This window comes from Furipterus horrens, unplaced genomic scaffold (genome assembly GCF_987537825.1).
Source record: "Furipterus horrens unplaced genomic scaffold, mFurHor1.1.pri manual_scaffold_3, whole genome shotgun sequence".
Classification (NCBI taxonomy): Eukaryota; Metazoa; Chordata; class Mammalia; order Chiroptera; family Furipteridae; genus Furipterus; species Furipterus horrens.
The window spans coordinates 184,874,750-184,898,772 of record NW_028327173.1 but is presented as its reverse complement, the minus strand read 5'-3'; the positions used below and the strand labels follow the sequence as shown (position 1 = coordinate 184,898,772).

Sequence of the window (24,023 nt, the reverse complement as noted above, 5' to 3'; positions counted from 1 at the left end):
GCTTCTAAGGCTTCAGAGAAGCAGATGGAATGTAATAAAGACCGTGCCCCCATTCCTGACCTGGAAAAACAGTAACTCTGCAATGCCCCTCAGGTATGTCAAACCTGTAAAACAGACCTCTTGATTTTTCTCCCCCCAAGTCTGTTTTCCTCCAGATTTCCCTTCAGTAAGCAGCAGCACTATCCACCCAGTTGTACAAGCACCCTTGCTGCTTCTCTTTCTTTCCTTTACTCTCCACACTCATTACAAGGTCCTATCATTTCTATTGCCAGAACCCAGCCAGATTCATTTTCTCCACTGTCATTGCTATCATCCAAGTTTAAGCCATTATCATATTTCATAATGGCTTCAGCAACAGTTTTCTAAATCTCCTGGCTTCCTTACTGGCTGTGCTGATACAATTTCTACACAGAAGCCAGAGTGTTTTTTAAAACACAAACCAGATCACATTAAAATCCAAACTCCCTGCCATGGCCAAGGAGACCTACTTGAGCTGGCCCTACTACCTCTCTAGCCTCACCCCTTAGAATCCCCTCCCCACCTTTCTACTCTCAAGACTCTGCTCCATGGCCTCAGGCTTTCCCAACACAGTTCTTTAGAAAATTATACCTGAAAGCTCTGCTAGCTTCATCTGATCCGAGAGGTCTCAGCTTCATGTTGCCTTCTCCAAGAGACCATTTCATATAATTAACTCGTTAATTAAACCTAGTTTATTCTCAATGTTCACATTCTGCTTATTCCTACCTTATCACTTACTGCTAGCTATAATTATTTTATGTCATGTTCGTTATTATAAACCCAGTGCTTAGCACAGTGCCTAATACACAAAATAGATATTCATTGTAAGGAAAAAAATTGGGGGGATCCCTAAGAGTATATTTCAATAATTAACACCACTGGGCTAGTGGCTGATTCTATAGTTTGTAGCTCTGCACTGTGATTTTAGCATCCTCCTATCCTAGCCTTGAGGTTCCCCTTAAATGACTCCTTCATCCACCTAACCCAAACGCCACAAATCAAGACTCAACGAAGGCATGCTCCCAGTCTTATTAGAGGTATTAGTCTTCTACAGGCAATTTCAAATACTAAAATCTCATAATATGCTTTTGTTGTTCTCATCATCCAGACTATTACATATAGTTACTAAGAGGTTGTTAATCTATAGTTACAATCTTCTATCATGGTATTCTAATTATTTTCTTTGGACTGATGATAAACAGTAATGCAGAAACCTAATATTTAGTGGCTTTGAAGGACATTACCTGTTACACTACACAGCAGTTAAGAGCATAGGCTTTGGAATAGGCACGGGTCCTAGTCCTGACTCAGTCACTTACCAATAGTGGGCTTGTGCAATTAACTTGACCTCTCTAAGTTCTAGTTTCAATGCCTGTTGAATGGGAATAATAAAGATATCTATATTTCATAGGGATGCTGTGAGGATTAACTGAGATAAAACATATAAAACAATTAGTACCGTGCCTGGCACAAAGTAATCATAATAGCTAACATTTATTGGACAATCAGTAATCTGAATTCTCTAGTGTATATTCCATCACTAATAAGCAGTGTGATCCCACTACATTTCAATTTACTCCTCTGATAGAGGAGGGCATTAGACTAGATGAAAAATTTGTTTGGGAACTCTGATTTTTTTTTTAAGTCAACGTGGAGAGAAAGAAATTACAAAATTTAAGTAATGCATGTTTCCTGGGATAAATGTGCCAGTAACCCAGGAAGTGAACTACAAAGGTGCCAAGACTCTTGTCCTCTACAAATGATGAAGCAGCCACTGGTGGCTGTGTGTGAGGCACAAGGGAGTACTTCTCCTGACACAGCTTACTCTTGCCATCCATGATGGTAGAATTCAGAAAGTGATTAGAGTGATGTTTCAGGTAATACCTATTTTGTTTATCTATTTTAAATAAATCTTTCTAATATCACAAGACATACATTAGAAAGACACCTTTGCTCTTACTAATTCCTGACTGCTACCACAATGATGCTCAATAAATTGGTTTTAATTTCTTAAAATCACTGATCTTATAATTATTCTAAGTATACCAAATATGATTTCCTATCACTGTTCTTTCTGGAAACCTTCAGTGTAAACTTCAGTAATAGTTGTGTATTTTAAGCCAGTTAGGTCTGAGAAAAACTTTGGAAGAGATATTGCAATTGAGAGTTCTTCACAATAAAAGGAGGAAAAGAGGGGAAAGAGAAACACTGCACAACACTGTTTGTATTTTGAAAAGATCTATACCCATCAAATGCATCTTTTTGTTTCTCTCACTCCCTTTTTTAAAAAAGCCACGTTAAGTAATGACATATTCCAACCCCTCTCTGGCGTGCCTTCTCAACGTGCAGAGCTCCCTGTGAAGTTCAGGGCTGGTTCACAGGGAGGTATGTGGAGAGGCATACTGCACAGAGAATCAGGCCACTGAATTCAGAGACAAACTATGTCCTCATTTCTCCTCCTGCAAAGAACTTTAAAGAGAAGGGAGGTTGCAAATGCAATATCAAATTCAATATGTTTCATAAAGAATAAAGGAAAAACATGGAATGAGAGGCAAAAGATAACGTGATGAAATATTGAGAAAAATAAAAATTGTATTCTTTTTCAAACTATTATGCACTTTAAAGTCTGTAATTTTTTAAATAGCTTTATTGAGATATAACTCATAAAACTATGTAAGTCACCCATGTACATAACTGGCTGGTTTTAAGTAAAATCAGAGTTGTGCAACCACCAACAATTTTAGAAACACCATACTGATTAGGAGTCCCTCCTCCTCCCTCCTAACTCCTCACCCCTACACTGAAGGAACGAATTACTAATCTGCTTTGTGTCTCTGTAGATTTACCTGTTTGGGAGAGTTCATATAAATGAACAAATACCTGCTTCTTGTGACTGGCTTCATTGACTTAGTATAATTTTGTCAAGGTTCACCCATGCTGAAGCATAAGTACTTTTATTCCTTTTTATTACCAAATAATATCTCATATTTCATTTTCTATGAATTAGCTGGTGGACATTTGGGTTGTTTCTTCTTTCTGGCTATTATAAATAATGCTGCTGTGAACCCTCACAAGTTTGTGTGAGATACATGTTTTCAATTCTCTTGGAATATACCTAGGAGTGAGATTGCTGGGTCATAACGTGAGAAAGTCTGTCTTTTAATATAGCTAGTTGAGTAATAAATGTTAATATAAAGAGCAATACACATTCTAAAATAAGAATCATACATACTTTGTAAAAACACTTTCCCCCCTACACTAAGTATAGTTAAGTTACATAAACCCACTTATAATGACAGGGAAAGACAAAGTTCAATGTTCTATGTCATAAAATTTCTTTCAGAATTTTAATGAGTTTACTCCATTTGAAATACTGATATTTCATATTTATTTAAATAAAAGCTACTGAATTTCTTTGTCTTTTGAGTCCAAGAAATATTTATGGTAACATTTCTGATACTCAAACAACAACATTCATGGTAAAAGTTTTTGTGTGGATTTAAGTTTTAAAGAACTGAAAACGTATGTCCACACAAAAACCCGCACATAGATGTTTATAAACAGTGTTATGTATAACTACCAAAACTTGTAAGCAACCAAAATGTCCTAGAGTAGGTGAGTGGATAAACTGTTGTATATCCAGACAATAGAATATTATTCACTGATAAAAAATAATGTGCTATTAAGCTATGAAAAAGGCATGATGGAAACTTAAATGTTTATCACTAACGAAAAAAGCCAATCTGAAATGGCTATATGTCGTCGTCGTCGTCGGCAGCCGTCCGTCTCGAGAGACGATGGTGTAGCTTCTTAAGAGTCTATCTGCACCGCCGAGAATGGTTGTGCAGTCCGACTCGGGAGTGACACGGTATCTGTCTCCTCCCGTGTTGAATCAACATCTTGCGATGACGCTGGAGTGTCCTCTCCAGTGGAGCTGAAGCTACAGAGCCTGGGCAGGGTGATATGGAGGGTCTGCTGTTGCCCATGCAGCAGACCCCCCCTCTCTTCGCAGCTGAAGGGTCCAAGGGAAAGATGGAGTCAATACAGCTTGGCTTCAGGTGCGCCGCAGGAGTTGCCGGTGTTGACTACAACGTCAAACCGCCTTAGGGACTCCGGCTCCGGATTTTCTGTCGGGGTTTACTCCCTTAGCCTTTCCCCTGAAGAGGTATGCCGCAAGGCAGCGGAGGTTTTTTGGAGTCAGAGTTTTCCTTCTCTGATGTGCCCTGACTGCCTTTTTCTTAGTACTGCTATAATATTTAGATAATTCTCAAAACAAGCTAAGTTTGTGACCCAGTGCACTATTTATTTTTAATATTGGGTAATAATTACAATATTTGTTCAGTAAAAGATGAAGTTCTCTAATCATTTTCCTAAAGGGCTGACATCTTAAACTCATTTTGCTTTTACTTCTTTGTTACTAACAATTTCCAGGTTTGGAAGTTTCTATATATCTCTCCCCATATTTTAAAAAACCCAGTTATCTGATTTTTCCTGCTATTTCTATTTGACTCCTTGATAAGGGTGGACTTCAATTCATTCAATTACTTCTAAATTGTTCCCCCATAAAATTTTCCAACTCAAGCCTTTGGATTTCTTTGAATGCTAGTCACCCAAAATAACACCAAAACAACCTGCTGATAATATGGTGCTGACCTTGAGACTTCCAGCCAAGATGGAGGCCTAGACAGACACTCTGCATCTTCCTCCACAACTAAAAAGGAATATAACTACCTCAAAACTAGAGACCACCATATGACATTCTGAAAAAGGCAAAACTATAGAAATCAGTGGCTGCCACAGTTGAGGGGTGGAACTGATGAACAGACAGAGCATAGAGGATTTTTAGGGCAGGGCAACTATTCTGTATGATACAATGGTGAGAGACTACATGTCATTATACATTTGTCAAAACCCATAGAAGGTACACCACCAAAAGTGAATCCTAATATAAACTATGAACTTTGAGTAATAATGGAACCATCAATTCATTGATGAAACAAAGGTGGCATTCTAGTACAGAATGTTGATGGTGGGGGATATTATCCACATGTGTGGTTAAGGGGTATGTGAAACTCTGGACTTCCTGCTCCAATTTGCTGTGAATTTAAAACAAAAACTTTATTAATTTAGACAAAAATTAACAGTAGCCATCAGACAATAAATAATGAAAAAAAAAATCACTTACTACAGTTTCTTTGGCAGCGGGAGGCTTGATCTGTTGACTTGGAATCAGAACAAATGTCAATGTACCATGCATATCAGACTGTAATAGAGAGATTAGGTAATTTTTAAAATCCATACTTATGAAAATCATTTCATGATCTTATGATTAATAGTCCTAAACTGGACTACTCTGAAACCCTTAGGAGACTTAAGAAAATCAGTAAAGATTAATCCCATTTCATCAGGAAGCATAAATTATGCCTTTCATGGACTCCATTATAGTAGAACTACCCAATAATATGGCATTCTGTAATTCTGGCACACTAGGGAAAGCCATTGAGCCTGTAAGTCTTGGGTTTCAGTCTTCAGTGTAAGTTTAGGAAGATTCCACAGTGAAGGGTTGGACAATACCACAGTACTATAACAATTCTGTGTTATCTACCCTGACACACATCAATTTTAATGCAATAGGAATTTGGAATAGTAATTGTGACCAGGATTAGAAAAGTGATGCAGATATGCAAGTATTCTTACTTCCCAGATGCCTTGTCTCTGTCATCTATTCTATTTTTTAACTATATAGAGCCTCACTGCTACGTTCACTACTATTTCTTAGTATATCACTAAGTAGACTGTTTAGATACCTCCAACCTAGACAGTAACACAGTAATCACTATTTCTGGTCCTGAGTTGGCAGGACACAGTGCTCAACCTAGAGATAGTAGCCAATAAAACAAGGGCTAAAAACAATGACCACTGGCACTTGGCTCTACCAAAGCAATGAATGGGGTTGGTTGAAAACACGTAAGGATATAAGGATCTTTTCTAGATTCCTCAACAGACATTAGCAGACAGGAGAGGTTCTATTGTACCACTGATGTTAAGTAAGAATATAAATCTGGTCTGTGGATATATACATGGTGATCATAAATTACAAATGGCTTCCTGATTATAGGAGCACTGTCTAATAGAACTTTCTATGATAGAAATGTTCTCCATATACACATTACTATGGGAGCCATTAGCTACATACAGCTCTTGAGCACCTGAAATAGTTAGTAGGAATGAGAAACTCAATTTTAAATTTTACTCAAATTGGAATAACTACCACATGCAGCTATAGGACAATGTAGATCTATAGTATTGCTATTACCTAATATTGTTAAGTAAACAACAATCAATTGTGGATAATAAACAAAATGAATATAAAAATTATGAGGGCATGGACTTTGTTTTATTATTGTTTCTCCAGCAGCTGGCACATAGTAGGCACTCAAATAAATATATATTGACTAAATCAATGAGATATATTAGTGACTTCAGGGGTAAATAAATATATCTAATAAAGCTCAAAAAAAAAAAATCAGTAGTACCCACCCTAAAATAAAACTCTACTAATATTGTAGAAATAACATTGTGCAGAAATTAGATTAGAAATTATCTAGTTTTTCTTTTTTAAATATTTTATTTATTTTTAGAGAGAGGAGAAGGTAGGGAGAAAGAAAGGGAGAGAAACATCAATGTGTGAGAGAGATATCTGTGCCAGAGATACATGGATCAGTTGCCTCTCACATGCCCCAATTCAGGGACTTGGCACGCAACCCAGGCACGTGCCCTGACTGGGAACTGAACTGGTGACCCTTCGGTTTACAGACCTGTGCTCTTTCCACTGAGCCACACCAGCCAGGGCTTTAGTGCTCTTAACAATTATTTTAAAAATGCTTTAAAATATTTTATTCTGATGTCTCATAACTAAAGAACCCAGCTTTCAAGAACCTACTAATTACTCTTCTACCTGTGTCAACTTACCAACAAGTCAAAAACCTCATTGACATCTTTTCCCCGAATTTCAATGCCATTGATCTCCAGAACTTCATCTCCTTCATGTAAAAGACCACTTTTCTCTGCAGCACCTCCTTTTACTATCCGACTAATGATGACAGAATCCATTTCATTACGAACTGTAGCACCCTAAAAATATTCAGCATCCAATTTTAAGATGAAAATGCAATTTTGGTTGAAAATTTCTTCATTTTTAAATTCTTAATTTTTTCTCTTCAATAATATTAGCCTTCAGTTATCTTGAGGAAAATAATGACTTACACTGATAGATTACTCATAATAATTAAGTTTGAAAGCTGATCATTTTCCTTATATTTTCTGCTTCGGAAACATTCCATTCATTACAATTCTAAAATCAGACAAACTTTTGAAGCATACAACAGAAAAATGTACTTACTAAACAATAGTGTGAAGACCTATAATCACACTTGTTCTCTATATGCTGGATAATATTCAAAATGATTATACTATATTTAGATGTAATTAGTGAACATAACTATGAAAGTCTTTTTTTAAAATTCAAAATATGATGAAGGAAAGAATACTAATCTGGTTATTATTCAAATGTTAAATATTATAGCTACCTCCAACTCACATTAAAATGTATTAAACATTAATATTTGTTACACAGATTAGAAACACAACTTAATTATATACATTCAAAAACTGGAAATATAAAATACAGAAAATGCTTGAGAGCAGACAAGGGTTTGTAACATTTTTCTCCTAAATGTTTGTTATAACTTTCCCAATTTTTTTTGGTGGTGATACATACTAAGTTACATTAATTGCCCATAATATATGGGCCCTATTTCATGTACCACACTATTCAAAACACAATTTGAGATCAGGATTCAAGAATATCCTCTGAAAATAAAGGAAGAAAAATTAAGGCAATAATAGCAGACTAAGAAGAGACTGAAAATAGTTTTACATATAAAAGCTATAAAACAAATATTAACATTTAGGAACATATACTTCTAAGTGTACGTGAACTGTGTAATTATGTTTTAATAGATTTAATGGAATTAAAAAAAATCAGGTTTTCTAATTTTTTTTAAAGCTAGGAGAGTAGTAAAAGAGCTTACTGGTTCCTTTGTCCCTAAAACATTATTTCATAAGCTACTATTTTCATCAAATTATGGATGAGAAAGATGATGAGCAAATTTTTCTCTGAATAAGAAGTATGAGGAAGAACATGAAAGAATTCCAACAAACAGCTCAAAGGAGAAAAACTACCAGAAACACAAAGGGGTTTTCAACTATCTGCCATACAGTCTCACTGTGTAGAAAGAACCTCAGATCAAAGATGTGGAACACTTACCAATGGAATATCTCGAGCTTTTTCTATACGAACTATTTTTACAGTTTCTCCTCCATACTGGCCAATGCTTTCATAAACTCTCTCATCTGTAATGGGTTCCAGTTGCATTTCCTGCTCAGCGACCTTATCATGGGCCAGCAGAAGAGCCTGTTTCAAAAAAAAACCCATAGGATTTAAAGTAACAGCATGATTCATTTCTTAGAGAGATTTTAACTGAATCATATACAGGGTGTGGCAAAAGTAGGTTTACAGTTGTCTGTATGAAAATATTACAATAATAAGTAATAACATAAGAATCAACTGTTTTACATACTCACAACTATAAACCTGCTTCTGCCGCACTCTGTAGTATTCTGATAATTAAACCATTAAAAGAAGTACTGTACTATAATTAATAATATATTTAGATCCGTTTCCAAACTTTCCAATTAAGTACAGATGCAACTCTGTATCTTTCATAGCCAAAAACAACTAAAGATGTGTTAGGCATAGCAGGGCATACTCTGGGATGGGTTATGAAAGTCTAAAATGCCTATTATACTGTAAAAAACAAAATGAATTTAAAGGCCCAATGACTTAATTTAAATTTATGAAAACTATAACCAAAAAGAGGAATTTTGTTTAAAGAATAAGTTGTTTCAAAAATGTTAATTTAATTTTATTTAAAAAATTTTTTTAATTAATTTTTTTAACAAGGTTACTTTATTTTTTATTTTTTTAAATTATTTTATCTGTTTTTAGAGAGAGGGGAAAGGAGAAAGAGGGAGAGAAACATCAATGTGCGGTTGCCTCTCACGCGCCCCCGACTGGGGATCTGGCGTGCAACCCAGGCATGTGCCCTGACTGGGAGTCGAACCAGCGACACTAGGTTTGCAGGCCGACGCTCAATCCACTGAGCCACAGCAGTCAGGGCTAATAATGTTAATTTTAAATATGAAAATAGATACTCCAAGATAATTATAATATTTTGCAGTGGAAGTTGTAAATAATCAACAGTCTAAACATAACATCTGAGGTGTCTCCTAGCCCTAATAGACTTTGATTCAAAGAGACTTTGAAAGTTGGAAAACCCACATATATAAAGCTCTATTTTCTACCTGAATATGTGGAGCATTCAGCAAAGCAGTTAATTCTTGTCCTTCCTTCTGGTGGATTGGCTTCAAAACAGTTTGTACCTAAGGAACAAAAAGAAAGATTAATTCTTCCTAGGTTACAGAAAATATCATCAGGTATTTTTAAAAAATACAATTTAATATCATAAAAACTACTTATAAGAAAGAAAGGCACTAAAAACTCTCAATCTTGTTATCATGGTTAACAATAACACTCTTTATTAAAAAAAAAACACTAGATAAGATTTTGGTACTTATGTATATGAACTATTTCCTTCTTGTAAGTTTCTCCCAACGTACTATATAAAAAGACCAATGATTTTAGTTTTTAATTATGTTGATGCAACTGTATTTTAAATCAGACACTTATCAAGAGTTACAGACTAATAGGATAAATTTATATAAGTCACCATTTTATAATGAATTACATTAAAGAACTTCCAATGTGAAGCAATTCTTGCATTCTTAAGAAACTCCACTTGACAATGAATTTTTTAGCCTTTGTTTTCTCATCTGTATAACAACTTAAGATTCTAAAAAAATTGAGATAATCCATAAAACTGCCTAGCACAGTCCTCAGCACATAATTATCACTTAATGTATATCTAGATGTGAGTTATTAATATTTTAAGGTTTCTACATTAATGTTCATAAGTTGGATGGGCCTCTATTTGATGAGTGTCGTCAATGTACACTGGTTTACAAAACTTTCTGGTTTTACAATCTAAATCATTATATCCGAGTGCAAGGAAGAGGAAAAGTCTGTATTTGTATCTAAGTAGTTAACATTAGAATATGTTCCTGAATGTTTTAATAGACTGTATATAAAATCATATGGGCTTGGTAGATATTTTTATGGGTGGATTTCTGACTTTCAATTTTATCTGTAGCTACTGGTTCTCTTTAAGTCAATTTTGACAATTTGTATTTTCTTAGAAAACCACATACTTCATAGCACTTATGCAGTAAGAAAGCTGTAACTGTATTGTTATAATTTTTATCTTTTGTCTGCATTCATGCTTTTTTCTTTTCTAATGTTACTGATATTTTTTTCTTTATCTAACTTGTCAAAGATTTCTCTATTTTCTTGTATTGGATTGGCCAAAAAGTTCATTTGGTTTTTTTTCAGTAAGATGGCTCTAGCAGTGCTTAGTTGTCTTTAACTTCACTTGAAATAATTTTATTAGAGACTGTATTGTGACAGTCTCTAAAGTGTGCACTTTAAAAAAAAAATCAAAATCTGTGAATTTTGTGCAGTCATTTTAATACTGAAAATGAAAGAAAATATGCAACATTTTAGGCACATTATGCTTTATTATTGCAAGAAAGGTAAAAATGCAATGGAAATGCAAAAATAGATTTGTGCCGTGTATGGAGAAGGTGCTGTGACTGATCAAACATGTCAAAAACGGTTTGCAAAGTTTTGTGCTAGACATTTCTTGCTGGATGATGCTCCACGGTTGGGTAGACCAGTTGAAGCTGACAGCGATCAAACTGAGATATTAATTGAGATCAATCAACATCATATCATGTGGGAGATAGCCAACATACTCAAAATACTCAAATCAATAAAGTTACTGGTGAAAATGAAAAAGGTGTACAGTATTCTCTCACTTATCGCGGGCATTACGTTCTAGACCCCCAGCGATAGGTGAAAATCTGGGAAGTAGGAACCTTACATTTATTTTAGTATTTATATATATTTTAAGGCTTTATAAACCTTTCCCACACACTTAAAATCGCGCCCAGTCCCTTATTAACCTTTCCCACTCCCTTATTAACCTTTTCCACACTTTCATAAACATTACTTATGCTCTTAAACATATTCTACACTCTTAAACCTACGTAACTTTAACAACATACGTATACAGTACTGCAAAATCCCGCGATATAGTGAAAAAATCCACGATAATTAATATTTTTTAAAATCCTGTGATACAGTGAGGCCGCGATAAGTGAACCGCGATATAGAGAGGGACTACTGTATTTTACAAAAAAACCCATAGGGACTTTTTGGCCAACCCAATACTTTTCAAAGAACCAGCTTCTAATGTTCAGTCTATTGTTCTTTCCATTTAAAGAATTTAATTTATTCTTCTGCTTTATTTTCCTTTTTTATTTCTAATCATGTAAACTGTATGTTCAAATCATTTATTTTCAATCTTTCATCTTCTAGTATAAATATTTAAAGGTACAAATTTTTCTCTGTGGACTACTCTCCCCCAAAGACTGGACCATCTGTGTTCTCATTGTCAATGCCCCTGATTTTCTTCCCTTCTCTATTTCCAAACTCAATTACAAACCAAAAAGAGTACCTTGCAATAAATGCACATAACAAATTGAAATTAATCACCAATAAAAACATACAGAAGTTAATTCATATACAGAATTTTTTTTTACATAAGTAACTCATGATTAAAACAGGAATCCAATAATTATTTAATACTTCTTATGGCTATTTTAAATCACTTTTTAGTAATTCCGCTATCAAACCTAAGAGATGATAGTTTTGGAATTAACTAATTTGAGCGCAAGTGGACTGATGTAATTACAGTAAAACCAGATTGTCCTTTGTTTTTGATACCTAGAAAAAAAGCTGTTTCTAATTATACAGTTCTGTCTGTATAAACAGCATGGCAGAGCAATCATCTTCTCCAACAACTCCAGCGCTGGCTGGGTAGCTCAGTTGGTTAATAGTGTTGTCCCGATACGCCAAGGTTGGGGGGTTCAATTCCCAGTCAGGGCATATACAAGAATTAACCACTGAGTACATGAGTAAGTGGAACAACAAACAGATGGTTCTTTCTCTTCCTCTCTCTAAAAATCAATAAATAAAAGAAAAATTCCATTAAAGTCTTACTAATGGATAAGTGTGGTAATCCAAAACGGAGTAATAAATGCTGATTTATTTATTTTAATTTTATTTATTTTTAGAGAGAGGGCAAGGGAGAGAGAAAGAGGGAGAGGAGCATTAATGCGTGGTTGCCTCTCACATGCCCTCAACTGGGGACCCGGCCTGCAACCCAGGCATGTGCCCTGACCAAGAATCAAACTGGCAACTCTTTGGTTCACAGTCCTGTGCTCAATCCAGAGTACCACCAGTCAGGGCAATGCTGATTTTTACAATAGGGTGTGTTTCTTTTTAAAATATTGCACATCTAAATTGATTTAAAATAAAATGTTTAGTTCCTGATCACACACTTTTTTATAGGTGGAGAAGTAATTTGGACAAAGTTGCTCCATAAGGTCACCAACAATTGATACGGCCAGACTTAAAAAAGTTTTTTTATTTTAGTCATTCTGGAGTCAATGCAGTAGTATCTCATTCTGTTCTAATTTGCATTTCTCTGTTGGCTAATGATGCTGAACATTTCAAACTTTTCAAACCTACTGGACATTTGGATTTCCTCCTTTTGCGAAGTGTCTGTTCAAGTACTTTGCCCATTCTTCAAAAAAGGAGTGGTCTTTTTCTTATTTGTGAGTTCTTTTGAATATAAATTACTGTCATACATCCTCACACACACACACATATATAACTCAATATCTCAAAATCAAACAATCAAGTACCATTTCCTAGCCTGTTCAGCTTGCATTTTTACTGGATAGAAAAAAGTTCTCAATCTTTTCTTGATAAAATCTCTTTAATGACCAAAAAGCTTGTTTTATGTTTATTAATAAATATCCTAGGTTGTCAAAGATTTAATACAGGTGTCCAAATCTGAAGTTTTCATAGTCTTTATTATCTATGAATTATATTGTCATATAATTCATGCTTAGCTGATATTTTAAGTTATAAAAGCAAAGAACACTTCCCAATGTTTTAAGACATTCATTCACTAAATTGAGTTATTTTCTTCATCAAATTAAATTTCCACATAAAAATAATATAACTGAAGCATAAGGTAATTTCTTCTTTTAAATACTACATACTACAATAGCTAGAATTATGAATGCTAAAAAGCAAATCGTTAGGCAGCAGGAACATGAGCAGCCTTGTTAGTCTTATGCCACTCACAAAACCTCACTTGGCCTCAATATTCAAAATATAAAACAAAAAGGCTGAATTAAGTGATTGCTAAGGTTTTTTCAAACTGTAAAATAAAGGCAATGAGTACATTTAACCTTTAGTTTTGTTGTCAGACTTAACAGTCTTCTTTGATGAGCTCTGAGTGGATACTTTTCTTAAGTATGCACCGTAAGCCAGGGCTACCGCACACCTGTGCATGCACAACTCCAGGTGAAGTCACTCACGCTGCTGCACAAACATATATTGTGGCCGACTACGTTCATCATCTTGCACTCATTTTAAGACCAGTTTCAATCCAAGGTCCCTATCACCCACATATCCCTCCAACACCAAAGCATTCTCAAGTATTACTGAAGATATTTTAAGGGTGTGAAAGCCAACTTTCAGAAAATCTCCTTGATAGGTACTTCTGAAATTACAAACCATGTAATTATATTAACTATCCTAAAATTAATATTCAAAATTGATTTTTAAGCCATTTTCAACTATTTTTCTCTCCCAAAGCTGCGACTCTATAAGTCACTTCTAGTTCTTTGCTTCTCTCAAACCTAAAATCCTTGAAGCTATGTTGCTGCTTTTATCCTTCTTTCCATCATCCTTTCTGTGCTCTGTCACATCCTTCAATTGGAGCAATTTTGACCTCCCTCACTTATCTCATTTTATTTTCTACCTATTGTTCTATTCAACAAAACAAAGGCCCTTTAGTTAGAGCTGGACAAAACTTCATCCTAAAGATAGGGAAGAGAATTACAATTATTTATTATGTATTCCTTCCAACCCCACACAATATAAATTAGGCTACATTTGTGAGTAAATAAGATCAAAGTAGTGTTGGTAATTCCAATCTCTGTAAGGGAAGTAATTTTCAGAAAACTATATAAATTATGAGATGTAACATTACAGGGATAATTTCTGAATAAAAATTTTGCATATTTAATTTTAATAATAAAAGGTGAGCACAAACAATAGGTTTCAACTAGCTCTTTTAAACTCTAGAGGATGGAAAATTTCCTTTCTAGGAACAGGTCCTTAGGTCACACTTTCCTACCATGGGCAATACTAGACTTCTCTCAGCACTCTTCACACAGGACCTTTGCCCATCACAGACATCTAAACGAGGAAAATACATTCTGTGCTAATCTGAAAAATGCCTCCTAACCTATTTTATAAGTCTGTAGTTCTGGAGGTCCTACCCATCCATCTCCCTACCCCATTTTCTGTTTTGTGTCTGGATTCAATGAAATAGATTTACTTGACAGGCTTCTAGAATTATTAGATTTTTTATAGTATCAAAATAAAACCCTGTAATAATGACCAAATTCCCACCCCATTCCAAGATGGCTTGTATATTTTAAAACCTTTAATTTATAAGATGTTAAACATTTGACATCAGAACTCTCACTGTACATTAAAATTTAATTATTTTCAACCTTTTACAGCTTTTATAGAGGAAAAACTTCAAAATACAGCCATGTATCACTTGATGATACCTTCTCATCATTCACCCATCAGAATGTACTCACACAAATCTAGACGGTACATACAGGGTAGCCTACTGCTCCTAGGCTACCAACATGTACAGCATGTTACTGCAGGCAATCATAACATAATGGTATACAGGTATCCCCTGTATAACACGGTACTTCTATAAACTGGTTTCGCACTAACACAGTCAGAGAATTGTGGAACGCTCCCTGTATAACATGGTACCTCTATAACACAGTTTTACTCTAACATGGTATGACTGTAGAAGATATCCAAGAATTGCTGGTAGAAGAAGAAACTGATCAAGCAATTTTGGTGGAAATGACATCTGGAATGTGCCAAGATAACTTAGGGGATGTTAGCACTGATGAAAATGAAGACATTAAACAGTTTACTCTAAAAAGCGTAAAGAAAGGCCTAGACTTAGCCGAATAGTCAGTCATATTTCTTAAATGAAGATCCTTGCACTGAAAGGAACACAAAGTTTAAGAGAGAACTTCAAAAGTGCTTAGCACTGTATAACGAAATTTATAAAGATCTCTCAGCTAAAAGCAAGAAGTCTAAAATAACAGACTTTTTGCAAAAAGTAGAGCACAGAAATCAAGATAATGCTGAAGAAAGTTCAGAGGATGAGGATATCTTGTCAAAAAGAAAACGCATTTGGTTAATGGAGCTTAGTATTGATGACGGAGAAAACATTACTTAATTCATTTAATATGTAATGTTTTTGATGAAAATTGCTTTAATAAAGATATTTCTCTTAATTATAAAAATATAATCTTTTTTTTTTTTTTTGAACCCACTCTCCGTTTTGTACAAGTTGTTTCGTATAACATGGATTTGCATAACACAGCAGAGTTAGGAACCTAACAACTGTGATATACGGGGGTTACCTGTACTTCTACAGGATTGGCAGTGCAGTAGGTTTAATTACACCAGCATCAACACAAATACACATTGCGGTAGGAAAACTGCAACATCATCAGGCGATAGGAATTTTTCAGCTCCGTTATAATCTTACAGGACCACTGTCATGTATGTGGTTTGTTGTTACTAAAATGTCATTATGAAGCACATGACTGTATTTACAAGTAACAAATCTTGGAAGTTATATATTTATAATAGCTGATTTTCAGATATAACTTTTATCTCATTAGTGGTCATTTACCTCAGTTTATAATATATAATGCTTAAAATAAAACTATACTAAAAGCATTACAAAACTTTCCCCTTTAGTAATATAGACAAATATTTTTTTACCATGCAAGTATATAATTTTATATACAAAAATAACTCTCTTCTTTGATGAAACAGAGTTCTAACTGAAATAAGTATATATTTTCTCAGGATAAAATGTATGTAACAAATTTTTCCTAACAGAATAAATTATTATTATGTGATCAGTAGTAATTAATTCAAACAAGCCTTATATTCACACCAGTATTTTTCAGTAATACTGCCTTACTATTGCTAACAATTACCTTGTACACGTCAACGATATCTTTAGAATACATACCTCTTGTGCAAGATCTTGAGCATTGGAGATAAGAGGGAATGGAGGACTGGCCTTGTTCATGTGCACTGTGACAGCATTGTGTATCTTAAATGCATTCTGGAAATCTTTGTTTTGTACAAGTTGTAAAAGCAGTGAAATATCCTCCTGGCTCTGAGAATCTACCAAGGTATGTTGGATATGTTTAAGGGAAGAAAACAAGTCTTCCACTTCTAGTGGGAGAAGAAAAAGGTTATCAGTAAGTTAATTTTCTGTCTTAATTCAACATTTAGGAAAAAATTTCTTGAACCAGTAACAATTTACATTTTCATTTAAAAAGCTTGCATATACATTTGAGTGTCAAGTTACTGTCATTTTACTGATTTTTAAGTAACACTCCTTAAAAACTATACAACAAAATGGAATAATATTTTTGAAAGTATTTTAAACATAAAACTAATACATAATCATAAAAATAAATGAGGGGAGTAATACAGAAATGGAAAAAGAAACTTAAAATCAGCAATAGTCCCACCAACTAGAAACAACTTTAAACATCTTATAGCATTTCCTTTTTTCACTTAACAGTACATTTTAATTATTTTCCCAAATCACCAGTCTTTAAAAAACATTATATATAATGGCCGATATTTTATTACATGGCTAAACCATAATTTATTATAACCATTATACTAAAACTGAGCACCCAGGTTGCTTCCAATTTTTCCTATTATAGTAATACTAAGCATTTCAGTACATAATGATAACTGCTATATAAAAATTTGTCTGAGATTATGTTTTCTTAAAATAATTCCTAGAAATAGAATTTTAAAGTAAGATTCTGACATTTTTAAGTCATACAGCTTTCCAGGGAGATTTTGCTAATTTATATCTTATTAGCAATATTTTCTCCAAAATTCAATAGCACCATTTAAAAAAATCTTCAATTTCTTTCATAGGAAACTTAGTTTATTCAAATTTACTAGGTACTTCTTTTGTGGTCCATTAAACTCTTATGAATACGAGTCTCCTAAAATTATACTGCAAGTTGTGGTATATATATGTATGTGTGTACGTGCCAATTAATGTCCATACATAGCACATACATTTTTCTGGGAGTTATCCCAAAATCGTTAAGAACCAGAGTTTGTCTCTTCCCCATCTCCCAACATGTAGATGTGTACATTTGTGTGTATACTTTGTCACATTCATTGGAAACGGCTTTCTAATTTTTCCATTTGCCTGTTAATTGTATTTGTGGCAGCTTTTACTGTAGAAGTTTTCAACTCATGTATTAAGAATGATCCCTTTACCCAGGGATTAAGATTAAAAAAAAGGAGACAAATTTGTGGACAGACAACAATATGGCGACTGCCAAAGGGAAGAGGGGTGGGGGAAGGTAGAAGAAGTTAAAGGGTGAGATAAAAGGTGATGGAAGGAGACTTGACTTGGGGTGGTAAACACACAATACAAGATACAGATATTGTGTTATAGAATTGTATACCTGAAACCTATATAATTTTAACCAATGTCACGCCCAATAAATTCAATAAGAAACTAAAATAAAAAAAATAACGATCCACCGGCCCTGGCCTGGTAGCTCAGTTGCTGAGAGTGTCACCCCGATACACCAAGTTTGCAGGTTTGATCCCTGTGCAGGGTACATCCAAGAAGCATCCAAGGAATGCATAAATAAATGGAACAACAAAACTAATGTTTCTCTGTCAAATCAATAAATTTTTAAAAAATTAAAAAAAATCCTCCTTCACCTGCATTTCTTTCTTTCATTGTTTTTCTGCTTATAAACTCATTAAATATTTACTTATATTTTTTGTAGTCTCTTGTGGCTTCTGTTTCATAACAAACTAGAAGTTATCACCAAAGCCAGATTTGCTTTACCTGTCTTCGCCTTCCCTTCTGCAGTGTCCCCATTTCTGCCCTCCTCCCCCCATCTGCCTTACCCCTGGTACCTCTCCCTATCTTCTTTGTCCGCTCCCACACTGCACTGTGTGAGCCTTTCTCACTAGCCCTACGATTCCCCATTTACCTGTCTTCTCTGTCCATGTGGCTCTTTCTCCTTACGTCTGTTGTGTCTGTGCGGGAGTGGGAGGGAGCCTCTGCTTTCTGTGTATGGGGAGTCTCTGTTCTCTCTGCATCCTGTCCTGTCTTTGTTGTCTGTCTTATCTTTGTTATTACAGAAGAGGGTACATATTTGACAGGACTGATTTAGTTGCATCAGATTAGAGTTTTTAAAATCCCTCTCAAATTGCACAGAATATTGGAGAACTTAGGTGGCTTTTTGTTTAAGGAACATATAACTGCAGCATCAGAATGAGACATTTAAGTGTGTAGAAAATTAACTGTTCCCGAATAACAGGTACGTATTTGTAAGGTGCTTTTAAATATGTACCATATGAGTTTTTTTAAACCTGTAACTAAATATTCTGACCTTTGAAATTAATAATTTTTTAAAATATGAATGAGAATGTCAAAATGAGAATCCTTGAGTTGATGTTACCAACAATTATTTTTTATTATGATATCATACTTAATAGCAAAGAAAATACCCTTTGTCAGAATTCCATACAGAGTTTTTGAACAAAGAACTGAGTCACGACAGTGAACTCATTTTATCATAATCAGTATTTTTAAGTCTAACTCTATGGGTACTTGTTGCTTTCTATGTGATTTTAAAATTGTTATTGGACAGAGGGAACATCATTTTTAATGTCCTTTAAATTGAAAACTTACTTGTAAATATATAATAAGTTCATCTGAGGGTTTGTATTATTTGGTATTTCATATTTTCTCTTAAATATTCATCTGTGTCAGCTGCATGTGGTTCAGTCCATATCTTCTTATCAAGCTACATATATTTCATAAAATTTTAAAAACTCTTCTGAGTGTTTGGTAACTTAATCTGTTCTGCTTATTCATTAAACATTTTTAATGAAAGCATATTTGACCTGAGGTATGAGAGAACTCTGGGCAGCTTTCCAGCCTAAAAATGTTGTCTGGAAGCTTTCCCAGCTAAATTGGTCATGAAGGCAGATATGGAATTTATCTGAAAACTGTCTGTGTAAATCATAGTTATTGAATTTTGCTATGCTACTACCCAGGTGAGTACAACACTGTCAAAGGTGCTTTACAGCATTTCTCAAAAAGATACATAGAGGCTGTAAATTCACAGAAATAGCAGTTTTGATTTCTTTTGCTGGACTTTTTCAATATATAAGTGGGACCACCCCCAAAACCCGGAATATCTTCTGAAGGACGGGCCACTTGTAGTACAGGCTTTCCCCTGCTAGGTGAGTGTTCTGAGAACCCATCTGTATCAGTGTGCCAGCTGGTGTTGCTATGAGAGGCTGCTTTGGCTTCAGTGAATGTTTTTTAGTCTCCTTCAGCACGTTTGCCCATTTTATGATGGGTGATTTATAATTGCACCTGCCCACACTGCACTGAGTGTTCAGCAGTTTTTGACCAAAAATGGCATAATGCCCCACGCCTCACCCTCCCTAGTCACCTGATCACACCCTGAGAGACCTTTATTTGTGTGTCCCTGGATGAAAAAAGCGCTCAAAGGGAAACATTTTGCCAATGTGGAAGAAGTGGGGGAAAAAACAAAAGAACAGCAGAAGCACTACTAAAAGGCCTCAAAATCGACAAGTCCAAAAACTGTTTTGAGCAGTAGAAAAATGTCTTGTTAGGTGTACTGCATCAAATGGAGCATATTTTGAAGGTGACTGAACTTTAAACATACAAGAATACACAATTTTTAATAAATAAATTCCATTTTTTTGGGTTCCCTCCGTACTACCTAGCATACTATTGTAATGTGGGAGTTGAAATAAAATACTCTGAGAAAATATTTAAAGCATAAGAAACTTGCTTAAAATAGCATAAGTAAAAAGCAACAATATTACAAAAGTAGCAAGAATGTTATAAAAATTATATAAAAGAATTAAGACATGCATTACTTGCAGTATGTGTGAAAACATGCACAAACACAGTTAACTAGAGGGAATTTCTCCTACGGATTCATGGTTAACAGCACTAGAGTGTGTAAGCTTCTCTAACTACTTGTCAGTGTATATTACATGCTGCTGTATTGGGTGAAAAGACATCTTAGGACAGCTTTTCTAAAACAAAAACAACATACCACAATCAAGCCCTAGAACCTGCAAAAAAAGTTTACCTTTTATTATTCCCTTGGCGTGTCAGAAAAAGCACTGCCTTAGAAGCTGGAGAAATGAATTATTCATCCAGGGGCCATTTTTGTGTATGATGTCATTTTCTCCATCTGTAGAGATTTTGATCTGAATTATGTATATCTCAGGTTTTGATGTTTTGTTTTGTTTTGTTTTTTGTTTTTTTATTTTTACTGGGAAAAGTTTTTCAGAATTTTTATAAAGATTATATAAAGTAATATATATTAATATAATATGGTATTGTTCTATATCTCTCATTCAGGACAAACAGACATTTGTAGCTTTTCAATAATGGGTGTTGATACTTAATTGTAAAACTGAGCTTCAGTGCAACATTGATTGATGTAAGTCTGGACACAACTATCAAGAAAAGATAATTTCAGTGAAACAGTTTTTACTAAGAACAAAAGCTTGAATAGGACTTAATAGAGGTGACTGATGTTCTAAAGGATGATAATTAACAAGTTTAAATTGGTCTTAATGCTAATCTAAGACACTTGAACCTTAAGCCCAGTTAAATTTGTTGCTATTTCTAGCATTGGCATAGTCCTGATGTTCTCCCAGAACCATTATTATATACTAGGTCATCAGCCAATTTGGGGTTCAGTTGTAATTTTCTGCTTTATAGGCTTCCTATTTCTATAGAGCTTATCTTGCCCGTGGCCTCCTGAGTGAAAAAATTTCCAGTTAGACCCTGAAGATTTTTTTTTCTGGATTTTAAACTGTCTTTTAGGTATTTGGTAAAAACTCTTTTAAATTTCCATCATCTTTGCTAACAGTTCATATAATTAAAATCTTGACTATTTATGTTAAAAGAGAGGACATAGTATCTACAGATAAATCACTTATATTTGGCTTTGGGATACAACCGATCAGATAACTACAAACATAGACATTAAGTCCAGAAATCTACCCCATGAACTTCTTCCTCCCCCTTTGGCCCTCTCCTGGCAGCCTAAAATGCAAAAGAAAGGAGAGACTAAAATAGGCAACAGAAAGTAGTCACCAAGAGTTGCTCTATCTGAAAATTCTATCTTCAAACACCCAAGACTCTGGGCAGCCATATGGGAGATGTTTTGGCTGTAAGGGTAAACAATAAAATTACCCAAGGAAGATGAGGAACCTCCCATCTCTTGAGATCTTTCAAAGCAATGGAGATAACTACATATTCACCCTGGATTAGTTTTGCTTATTTTTACTCATTGCTATCATTTACTCCACACGAAAATGCTATTCTAGCATTAAGATTCTTCCATTTCATTGTTTAAATAATACCAGTTCTTTTAACTGTGCTCAGAAATTTCTAGATTTCAACCAACTTCATGACCTTTCTTCTGAAACATTTTAAGATTTCTTCTTTTTCTCTAAACTTTAGTCAAATTGAATACTGAGATCAGTAATGTAATATTATTGAGTATGAGAAAATTGTATCAGTTTCCAGCATATTTATCTGCTGAACCAAAATTAGAACTTTCATTCAGGAAATCTTTGCTTAAATAGGGGTAGTTTTTTCTTTTTTCTTTTGAAATTTAACAACATAAAATTTAGATCTCTGCACTTTGGTTTTTAGTGGACTAGGTCAAAATGAACTTAAGAAAAATAAGCAGAAGATCATGAAAGAGCCTGAACAGGAATTACTCATTAACAAATTGGGTTACAAATGACAAACAAATATAAGCACAAATAGTTGAGTGAGACAGCAAAAACCTTACCCCTAAATATGATAAGACAATGGAAACTCAATGAAGTGACTACAATTCAATCAAGTATGAAAGCTTGATGATTTTTCTCTGGTTGAAATTAAAACAGGTTTGGTATGAGAGAAAAAAAACACTCTAAATATGGAGTCAGAACACCTGGGTCCTTATTATGGTTTGACCATTTATTAGTTGCATTACAGTAGCCCCTCTCTATATCACAGTTCACTTACTGTGGCCTCACTGTATTGCGGGATTTTAAAAAATATTATATTTAATTATTTATCGCGGATTTTTCACTATATCGCGGGATTTTGCGGTACTGTATATGTACGTTGTTAAAGTTATGTAGGTTTAAGAGTGTAGAATATGTTTAAGAACATAAGTAGTGTTTATAAAAGTGTGGAAAAGGTTAATAAGGGAGTGGGAAAGGTTAATAAGGGACTGGGAGCGATTTTAAGTGTGTGGGAAAGGTTTATAAAGCCTTAAAATATATATAAACTAAAATAAATGTAACGTTCCTATTTTGCGTATTTTCACCTATTGTTGGGGGGTGGGGGGGTCTAGAATGTAATACCTGCGATAAGTGAGGGAATACTGTATATCACTGCACAACACACTTCAAGTCTCTGAGCCTTTTCACAAAATGGGGGCGGGGGGGGTTTGACTAAGATAGTATTCTTCAAACTTTTGTTGGCAATCCATTAAAATTTTTTTTTATTATTTCTCAACCCAGTATACACATTACCTATTTGAAATAAAAAAATAAATATTTATGTGCAATATAATATACTTTAATATTTCTTATTTTATTCTAGTTCTTAAGAAAATTACTAGTTGATAGAATAGCTAAAATTAAATGACATATAATAGCATCAACTAGGATGTAGAGAAACTGGAATCCTCACAAACTGCTAGTGAGAATGTAAATTAGTGCAGATAATATGGAAGATAGGGCAGTTAAACTGTAAGTTAAACAGAATTACCATATAATCCAGCAATTTCACCCCTAAGTATATATCCAAAAGAATTAAAAACAGGTGTTCAAAAAAAAAACTTATAGCCCTGGCCAGGTGGCTCAGTTGATTGGAGTGTTGTCTAGTGCACCAAAAGGTTGTGGGTTCAAGTCCCAGGTAAGGCATATACCTAGGTTGCGGGTTTGATCCCTAGTCAGGGTGTGCATGTTTCTCTCTCTCTCTCTCTCTCTCTCTAAACTCAATAAACATTTCCTCAGGTGAGGATTTAAAAAAAAAAAAAAACTTTTACATGAATATTCATAACACTATAGTCCCAATAGCCAAAAGGTGGAAACAACCCAAATATTCCATTAATAGATGAATGGATAAACAAAAAAGTGGTTTATCGATACCATGGACTATAGTCCAGCTATAAAAAGGAATGAAGTACTGGTTCATGCTAAAACACAGATGAACCTTGAAAACATTATGCTATGTGAAAAGAAGCTAGTCACAAAAGGTCACATACTGTATAATTCAGTTATACGAAATGTCTCGAATAAAGAAATCCACAGACAGAAGGTTTCTCAGAGGTGAGGGGAGGATATGAAATGATTGCTAATGGGTATAGTTTGTCTTTTGTGGGTAATGAAAACACACTGGAATTATATAGTGGTGATGGTTACACAATCTTGTGAA

General features: G+C 34.4%; 1 protein-coding gene across 1 annotated transcript in view; it reads right to left on the bottom strand.

Moving 5' to 3' along the window:
• The window catches only part of PALS1 (protein associated with LIN7 1, MAGUK p55 family member), a 73,135-nt gene that overhangs the window by 21,037 nt on the left and 28,075 nt on the right, over nt 1–24,023 (bottom strand). The window contains exons 4-8 of the mRNA XM_090271016.1: nt 16,488–16,696; nt 9,445–9,522; nt 8,348–8,494; nt 6,991–7,152; nt 5,204–5,281 (exon numbers count right to left, since the gene is read on the bottom strand). Coding sequence (XP_090127142.1) covers nt 5,204–5,281; nt 6,991–7,152; nt 8,348–8,494; nt 9,445–9,522; nt 16,488–16,696 — 674 coding nt within the window. The remainder of the gene's footprint in view (nt 1–5,203; nt 5,282–6,990; nt 7,153–8,347; nt 8,495–9,444; nt 9,523–16,487; nt 16,697–24,023) is intronic.